Source organism: Scomber scombrus, chromosome 8, assembly GCF_963691925.1.
Source record: "Scomber scombrus chromosome 8, fScoSco1.1, whole genome shotgun sequence".
Classification (NCBI taxonomy): Eukaryota; Metazoa; Chordata; class Actinopteri; order Scombriformes; family Scombridae; genus Scomber; species Scomber scombrus.
Genome location: NC_084977.1, coordinates 8,173,009 through 8,182,494, shown reverse-complemented (window position 1 = coordinate 8,182,494; position 9,486 = coordinate 8,173,009). Strand labels below are relative to the sequence as shown.

Sequence of the window (9,486 nt, the reverse complement as noted above, 5' to 3'; positions counted from 1 at the left end):
CAATTTGCACAAAGACGTAGAAATGATTAGATTGTCACTGTTGAAGACTGTTGTGTACTGTTGTGAAAGTACAGTAAATGATGTCCATATGTAGATAAATATCAACCTCTTGCTATAGTGGTTATTGCTCAATAGGGGACAATTGCTGGCGATGGAAGTGGGAGGAAGCGGGGTATTTAGTTCAATTCACACAGGAAATAAAGCATTTGATTTTCGGTTATTAAACTGTTGCAGCCATAAGCTCACAATTTTCCCCCTAATTTCACCCACGCAAGATTATTTATAATTCACACTTCTTTCTGCATTTGCTCGTCTTGAATTATCTCCAAAGCCTTAGTTGTCTTGCACCTTTTAAAGAGACAAAATTGGGCGGAAGCCTTAATGGGGAGCGGTACACACAGGCATTGTTTTTGAGATGAACCCCCCCCCTCCCCCTCCATCCGAACACAAGAGGCAACAACAACAAAATAATTTGCTTCGAGTCTGTAATGTTACTCAGCCAATCTGTCATTTGACAATGACTCTTTTCTATGGCGGTTTGAAATCTAATTTATTATTCAAAACGTATAAGGATGAGTTATTAAAATAATGACATTATTTTCAATAATATGATAAAACGCCTTTGACTCTCCAATTATTCCTGCTTTCTATCTTCTTCTACAGTGGGAATTTAGGTCTTAATCAAATGCTGCTCTAATGAGATTGCAACGCTGTCAAACTAAATTTGACAGAAAATCTTTGGACTATGGACAAGAAAAATGTGGTGTAAAAAAGACTGTACTCCTCAGGCAAGAGAATAAAATGCAGCGGAAAAGAGTGGTTTATTACATCAAGTGCCAAATGATGACTAGTCATCACCACACACTGCGTACTGTCAGTGTGCTGTTGCTGCTGCTGCTGTGGAAATATCACTACGCGAGCGATAAAGAACAAGACGCATCCTCACCTAGAGATCAGGAACTGATTTAATCTAACTAAATATAGGCACAAGTTAGAATATGAAGGACTCTCTGTTTTACCACTTCAAATATAGTCAGACAAAAATAAAATAACAGTAAAGAAAAATATGTTTGAAATTCAAATGTTTAAAAAGCGTATTGCCATTCACACGCACTTAAAAGAGCTCTAAGGAAAATACTGTGAAATAGAAGACAGCAGTGTCTTTTTATTCAACTTTGAAACCAACGAGACCGGCAGTACAATGGTGCCACCTAAAGTTACATGTATGGATTGCATTTGTGCTATAGAAGATTGTAAAATACCACAGCTGGGAATATTGTTGCACACAAACAGGAAAAGGAGGTTCAGTTTAAATCGTTATTTTTAATCCATGATGACAAAAGTCTGATTCATTTTGTTTTTAGTTGGACTTGTTGTCACACTGTTAAAGCCTCACATCTGTATCAAGTCTTCATATGGCGCTTCTAGAGGTTAATCGTTTCTTACTGCAGTCTGCAGTACTGGGTTCGAATCTATATCTGAGGAGTCACAATCCAATTCACAGAAAAATATATTTTCCTGCCACACTTTCCTCTAATTTTTGCTTTTTTTCTTATGAATTACTTGATATTTTTATACATCTCTAAGCTTCTGAAATGTATTGATGGCCTTTTCAGGTGGAGAATCAGGAAAGATTTTTGCTGTAAAACCATGATGTTCTGTGTGTGTGTGTGTGTGTGTGTGTGTGTGTGTGTGTGTGTGTGTGTGTGTGTGTGTGTGTGTGTGTGTGTGTGTGTGTGTGTACATATGCAAGCCAACACATTTGGAGGGCATCTACATAACAGGATATCACTTGATGCAGTGCAGAGACAGTGAACATGTTACCCCTTTACTCCAAATGGTCTGCAGGAGGCAGCATAGAGTCAAACACTTGACTTAAAACTGACCAGTTACACAACTGTTTGCATACAATCTTGGAATTTTGTAACAATGCTGAGTTCAGATGAGGCGCCATTGAACATTTTAATACACTTTTGTAAAAAATGTTCTCATTGGTCATCAAAAAATCAGACATTCACTTGGAATTGATTTATTTATTTGAATTGTAAGGGGCGATGTGCAGTGTTAAAGGTAAATGTTATCATTTGATGTACTGTACCAGAGTTAGCTCATGGCTAATTTTCATCTGCAGTCCCTTTTGTCACAATTAAAAATATAATAGCACAATATCAAACAGTGTGAACCAAAAAGCACACAATACAAAACTACACACAGTACCACATTACACTGTGAGAGAAGATTACTTTCACGTTATTAGTGTACAGTTTATTTCATGATGACAAATATCCATGCACAAGCAAATAGGATGTGTCTGCTCACTGTTAAAACAACTTGTGTTAAATGTGTCCAGAAATATTTTTTGCCAGCAACTGCAATAATGAGCTCGCCCGCAGTTCAATTAAACAATAATTGCATTTTTTATAATTTAGCATATAATCCCGCCAGAGGCTGCGGCTAATCCCATCATAGACTTCAGGGGGTTTTCCACTGTCAGACTGTGTAGTCTGTAAAAAGAAAGAGGATGACAGCAAACAAACAGACAGCCAAAGGATCCCCTCACAGCAGACACCACCGCTAGGCCATCGCTTTGACAGTGCTTTGATGTCAGCTCAATTATTTAGCTTGATTAGGTTTCACTACATCAAAAATGTGTCTAATTTTGGAAAAATTGCAGGATAGATACAATAAGCTACTTTAGCCCAGCTCTAGTGTGAACACACAGATTTTGCTGTATTTAGCTGTTAATCAACCATTGTTTCAAACAGGACTGCTTTCATGCCCGTTTACATCTCAATCTGTTTGCTGAACTCATCAAATGAAATAAAAAATTGTCAAAATTCACAGTAAATTGTCGGAACGTTAGCCGGATATTGTTTCAAAGCTTTAACTTTAGCTAAAAGCTAAGTTAAAAGCTAAAGTCAAAATTATTTGGCACAAAGATCAAAATTATAGTGTAACAAAAATCAGCATGGAGCAGCTTAATAATCCTTTTCTCCCGTCTTATGGCTTACATGGAAGAGTTTTTACTGAAGCATTTTACATATGTGTCAATCGCTCATCGTCTGAGAATGAAATGTTATAAACACCATTCCGGCTTTCATGAACAGTGCCATTTTCCATCGTGTTCACCTGTGCCTCTTCATAAACGGCGTCTTCTTCTGTTTTCTCATTCTTCTTGCTAGTATAAAAAGCCAGAGAGGAGAATGACAAGCTCAATAATCACATCTACAAAATGATAAATGTAATACGTCTGTGTACACAATCCTTGCTTACCGTTTCTTTTGGACCACGGAGGACACGAGCAGAGCGATGATGCCAGCACCCACAGCACCGATGACTACGCCAAACACGATGAGCCATGGAGGGGTGTCGGGGTTGAATGGTGTTGCCAGGGTAGGAGGGATGCCAAGGAACTCCAGAGTTTGATCAGTCAGCAGAAAGGCGCTGTTGATGCGAAACCTGGACTGTCTAATGGGCACAAACACAGTGTTGAATTAAAATGGACATAATCATTATGCAAGGAAAAAACACTAACTGATTTAAATCCATAATAGATTTCCTGCCATGTTTCTCTCAGTGTTTATTTTTTACTTTTCTTAGACTTCTGCATTCCATTTCTTTTGCAACACAGCTGACAATACTGCAACTTACTTGTAGCATGAATACTGACTATTTCCAGGCTTACAGGAGGCTACATGTGTTTTTTACATAAAGTCACATTTTCTGCTTGTGTGTCTGAGTACTAAAAACTAGGTAAAGGCTTTGATATTTCAAGACTGTCTCCTTTCTCCAATCCACTTTGCATGTGGGTAATATTGTACCCTTCCTTGAAGAGATCCAATTACTGCAGGATGTCTCAGATCCACTTAAGGTAGGCAGCCGGGAGGCATTCTGACCAGAGCTGCACAAACAGCTTTAACTGGTTCCTCAGTGTGAAAGAGTAGTGACTCAATACGAAGATCCACTACATTCACCAAACCTCTCAGTTACCTTCAGTGAGTCCTGAGGAGAAACACCATCCTAGTTAACATGCATATCTACTTAAGTCACTATCCAGAACTTGCTGAAGGGCATCACATGGAACAAAGTTTGACTAACAGGACTGAGGGCAGCTTTACAGTTCAGCTCTGCCTTCACTAAAATCATACTGACAAAACGCCTGCAGCTGATGTCTCTAAATGTAAGTCCATCTGACAGTCCCTTTTACTATCACTCATTATAAACACCACAAGATACCTGAACTCTTCTACCTGAGGTTGCTGCACTCCTTTCCGCCTGTGTTTCAAGAACTACAGAACACATGTACAGTGGATTTGCTATTTCATCAGATCCTCCATACTCCATACTAAACTTTTTTTCTTAGTTTAGAGATCCAAATCAGTTGTTATGTTTAGGTTTTGAATATTGTAATTATTATATTTATATTATATATAATTTAGCTTTGTTTGATTGGTGGATTAAGAGGCCTGTTCAGATTAATGTTATATTGCTTTAGAAGGGAAAATTAAAATGTTCATCTTCTTCACGAAAGTGAAAAGCTGAATTTACAACCAGTACAAAGCACCCTCACTTAGTTAAGTAGTCAGGAGTTTTGCTACATGGCCGCAGCTAACATTAGCTAATATGACCAAAATAACACATTTACGATAACACACTAGAAAAATAAAAGATTCTTCTCAGTATAAATGAAAAGTCAATTTCACAATGAACCTTGATGACTTTAGTATTCTCTAAACTAGTGGTGACCAACGTTAGCTAAAATGAGCAAACTTCTGAGAGACCTCACAGTGTCACAGTTTGAGTTTGTGTCAGTTTGAATCTCCATACTCACTTTAACTAGCTAACCTAAGTTCAAATTGAATAGTTAGTCAGCATCAGCTAAACTGAACTATTACCAGCTCAAAGCATTGTATTTGTGTACTGTGGCTGAACCATTACGGTTTATTACTTACACTATTTACCAATTTGGGGTCTTTTTTAAATATTTAATTATCAATAAATCTTTACAAATACATTGTATTTACCATACAAAATACAGTTATCCACATATTAAGACAATATCACTATAACACCAAACATTTAGCAAATACTTCAACCAAACATACGACACACAAAGCATTAAATGGTTTTATACAACCTCTGACCTCTCTGTGAGTGGCCAAAGGAAAAACAGTTATTTCTAACAGGGGTTTAATAATGAGTAATTACATAATTTGATTACCTTACAGCCAGCTCCACTTCCCCTTTCTCAATAAGGACTGAAGAATTCGTGGGTGATGTCACCACAAACCAGAAGGACACTCTGGGAGTCTCATCGCACACAATAATGTTGGATATGCTGGTCAAGTTCCACAAGACAATAAAGAGCACGTCAGTGATGCTACATGTTCATAAACAATGAGTCATGGATTACATTATGGGAAAAACAAAACAAGGAAGAACATGCAAAAGTTTTCTTACTCAAAATGCTGCCCGGTGAAGTGACTCCTCATGGCAAAAGCCAGAATTGATCGGAAAAGGAACATTTCATTTTCGTTCCAAACATACTGAAACGACAACAGATCATGTGCTGTTTTCAGTAAAACCCTTAACGGTTAGTTGATCACCAGATGGACCTTGTACCTCATAGTGAGCGATCACACACCCCTACAGTGAATCCTGGACAATATTCAGTACATTTCCATTTGTAACTGTGGTTGAATGATGAATAATTTGTGGCAGTAATGGTATATAACACATCTTCAGTAAGTCTTCAAACTGTTACTTATGATCTGATACTTTGATCGTTCTGTGCGGGTGGATGAATATTTAAATATATACGTACAGCGTTATCTCCCAGGGCACTTTTGATGCTGAGTCGAACTTTGTAGCCATCTGAGGCATCTGTAAAGATGAAACATATTTTACTGTTTTCACCACCCACTGGATTTTTGTCCAAGTTATTAAATAAAGAGCACTGCTGCAGAATATCCATATTGTGCTGATAGAGCTGGCCTATGTGTACACAGTAAGATTGATTTCTTGGTCAAACCCAAGCATGATCTCTTATTCCCACGTAGGGTTTTAGAATATCTTCTATAAAGACTGGCATGCATTTTGGGATCATTGGCAATGTCTAATAGAGGCCATTGTAATCAGGCAAACATTTGAGCTATGTGTCTAATCCGACTTTGTTCCAGTTAACAGATTGGAAGCTGCTTTTCACACTGGCTGGAGAGGCAACAAGGACACACAAGTAGACTGGTGCTTTTGCTATAGCTACTTTAAAAGCACTGTGTTTACTCATAATATATTAGCAGAAAAATTATGTAGTATAAAAAAAAAATTACACATAATATTGTACCAAATGTTTTAAATTCTTAAAGTGTTCTTCTATATGATGACTTACCTGGCACACAGAGCTCTTGTGCCAAAGCAGATGACAAACAGAGCAGGAGTAAAACCTTTTCCAACATTTCCCCCAGAGAGCGAGAAGCAAAATAAGGAAATGCTGCTGAAGCTCAAAGGAAACTGACAGAGTCTAGTGGTTTTAGGAGGTCGGCAGACAAACCTCATTGGATAAGGTCTGAGTTTAATGGTTAAACTGGGACACACCTGAACTAATCTGCCCTCCTGAGAAAAGAAAAAAAAAAAAAAGCTACAGTCCAGGTCGCCCTCACAGTATGGCATGGAAACTGTAAAATGGGTGCTGCAGCTAAAGTGCTACTGTTTGTTCAGGCTTCCAAGGAGCCAGATAGGTTTGCTAATGTAAGAGAGGCAGACCTTCACGACCATAACACAACAGCTCAGTCTGGGTCTGTTTACTCAGCGCAGAACAATATATGACCTCCCCATTCAGCGTGCTAGGCACTTTTATATTCAATAGCAATTTTGCCCTTTTTTTTGCCTTGATTTGCTTAATGAAAACATGAACACACAGATAGTACCAAATCAAACTGACTGGAAGTGAAGAGTCTGACTGTAACTGCTTGTGAAGATAAGCAGTACTACTATACTACTGGAGATACAGCAGTTATAGTCCTTGAAGGGCAAAAGGCTGATTTGATAGACAGGTTAGAGGATGCTGTCGGTCTGCAGTGCAAATATCACACTAAAGTCATTATTGTTTAGTCCTTGTTTTCATGACAAGGTGAACTGTATCTACTCCATATCTCTCTCCCACTTTATCTGCCAGCTGGCCTGTGTGATGTAGACATTAAAATGTTGACCATCTCTCCCATATTGGATTTCACCCAGCTCAGTTTGTTCAGTGTCTAAAAACTGCTGTTCTTAAAACCTTTCTCAGTCCTCGCCAGCACACATTCAACAAGCAAAACTGCTTATAGATAAACAGATAATAAAAAAAATTCCTTTGGATCCCACTTGAGAGATATAGTTGAGGTTAATCATCCATTCTGTGCTTACAATGTGGTTAATTGTTCAACCACTACATAGTGAAGGATGCCTGACACAGCCATTAATGAGAAACTAAGTTGACACAGGTGACTTGAAAGGTCTGATAGTGCGTTTACTTTTTAAATCTCTCTCTCTTTGGAAAACAGATAAGTACATTTCCTCAAGTACTGTGCTAAACTGGTGTGAGTTACTAACTTTTTTGTAGATTAAGGTTTGACATATAAAACATAGTGTATTATCAATTTTAAAGATATAATGTATTGATATAAGTATAAAGCAGTTCAAATCAGCTCCAACTACAACGCTAAAGTATATACATCAATAATAATGATCCAACATTATAATACTATAACACTGACAGGGGTTGTTCTGTATAAAGACTGCTTCTACTTTTAGCACTTATAGCATATTTTGTTGTCAATACTGTACTTTAACTTTGGTATACTATTACCTGTAATGGAGTGTTTATAGTGTGATATTGCTACACCTAAGTAAATGATCTGAATACTGATCATCATTGTCTCATTAAATTGTGCACTTGGCCTACAATAAACGATCTTTTGCACTCATGCAAAGTCATAAAAGTGTTTTTCCAGGAATCAGACATCACCCACGCTTAAACAATATTAAGAATAAAACGTGCAGAGATACAGAGTACAGTTTAAACCCAGTTTAATAACTTCCCATAAAGTCCTGCTTTATGAGTTTCTGTATTACAGGAAAACAGGACAGGTGACGAGAAAAAATCTAAATCAAACAGAAATATTGTTATTTTTTTGTTTTATTCAAATGACCTAATTATGTAGAAAGACAGAATGGAAAATCTTATGTTCTCCCAGGATTTTAGGGTCATGATAATGTGATGAAGAGTAAATCTGGATTAAAAAAGGTAACATGACAGTATAACACTTTACATTGCTCTTCGGGGATTATTTAAAAAAAACATTTCCACTCAGTCTTTTTGCCTTTGGTTTGCCCCCAGTACAGTCGCTGCAAAAGACTGATTTACATAAATAGCTTTTGGAATAATAATAGCAGTTACTGCAGATATTTTCCTGAGTCGATGGAGGCATTAGAGGCACTTTAGGGACACTGGAGAATTTGAGAGAACTAGGAAGAATGAAAGCTATTTACTGAAGTCACCAATGAGCCTCATTCATTCATTATTCCCCTCTTAAAAACATTTTTAAAGATATAATGAAGTTCTGTCTAGGATTTGTACTTCCACAGCACCGTCAGCGGGCTTTAGGTCTTGTACCATTAATCATGATGCTATAGTAACTCATTCAGTCTACTTGTATTAATGACAAGCAGTGGTGGAAAATGATTATGTATATTTACTGAATATTGAGGTACTAATTTTATGCTATACTTTATACTTCTCGTCCACTATATTTCAGAGGGAAATATTCAGCTTTTTCTACAATTATCTGACACCAGAAATTACTTTTCAGTACAGATGAATATTTATATGAAGGAAATATGAAGAGCCAATAAAAGACAATGCATTGCTAATGATTAATCCAGTTCCCAACCTTTAGACCTGTGACCCCCTCACAAAACAGCAGTGTGTGTCACATTACAGATGTCAATTAGTTGGTAGCCTAACCCTAACCCTTTTTATTTTTTTAATTGTATGTTTTTATGTTGTTTGTTTCCAATTCTTACTGTTAAATGTTTTGTTTTTATGTAAAGCACATTGAGTTGCCCTTAGGTATGAAATGCGCTATATAAATAAAGCTGCCTTGCCTTTCCTAAAAAAGGTAAGATAGACACAAAAACAGACTAATGAATGCAAAAACAATACACATTTGTGAACTTCTATGTTCTAACCATATCACAACACCTCAGATTTATCCTGTGATCCTTGAAGGGGGCTCAAGCCCTAGGTTGGGGACCACAGTTCCAAACAAAACTGTATACCTCAACCAGGTACATCAGTAAAATGCTTCTTTTGTAATGATGTCACATATAATAAGGCCCACTTTTCTGCTGAATGAGCACATTTAAAAAAAAAAAAAAAAAAAAACTTCAAGTAAATGTTGCTGACAAACTTCTGTACTCAAGTGAAATTTTTGACAAAGGACTTTT

General features: G+C 37.1%; 1 protein-coding gene across 1 annotated transcript; it reads right to left on the bottom strand.

Moving 5' to 3' along the window:
• Nucleotides 1-2,957: 2,957 nt before the first annotated feature.
• On the bottom strand, nt 2,958-6,455 carry cltrn (collectrin, amino acid transport regulator). The gene is made up of 6 exons (XM_062424599.1): nt 6,389-6,455; nt 5,825-5,883; nt 5,461-5,546; nt 5,222-5,338; nt 3,274-3,468; nt 2,958-3,178 (listed from the first exon to the last, which is right to left on the bottom strand). The coding sequence occupies exons 1-6, from the start codon at nt 6,453-6,455 to the stop codon at nt 3,037-3,039; spliced, it is 666 nt and encodes a 221-aa protein (XP_062280583.1). The 3' UTR covers nt 2,958-3,036.
• Nucleotides 6,456-9,486: the final 3,031 nt, after the last annotated feature.

Bases quoted from the DNA above. Each gene is read 5' to 3' on its own strand.
- cltrn (XM_062424599.1), bottom strand. From the start codon at position 6,455: ATGTTGGAAAAGGTTTTACTCCTGCTCTGTTTGTCATCTGCTTTGGCA. The intron at 5,547-5,824 runs GTACGTATATAT...TTGTCGTTTCAG, and splicing joins GTGCCCTGGGAGATAACGCT to TATGTTTGGAACGAAAATGA. The intron at 3,179-3,273 runs GTAAGCAAGGAT...TTTTTATACTAG, and splicing joins TCCGTGGTCCAAAAGAAACG to CAAGAAGAATGAGAAAACAG.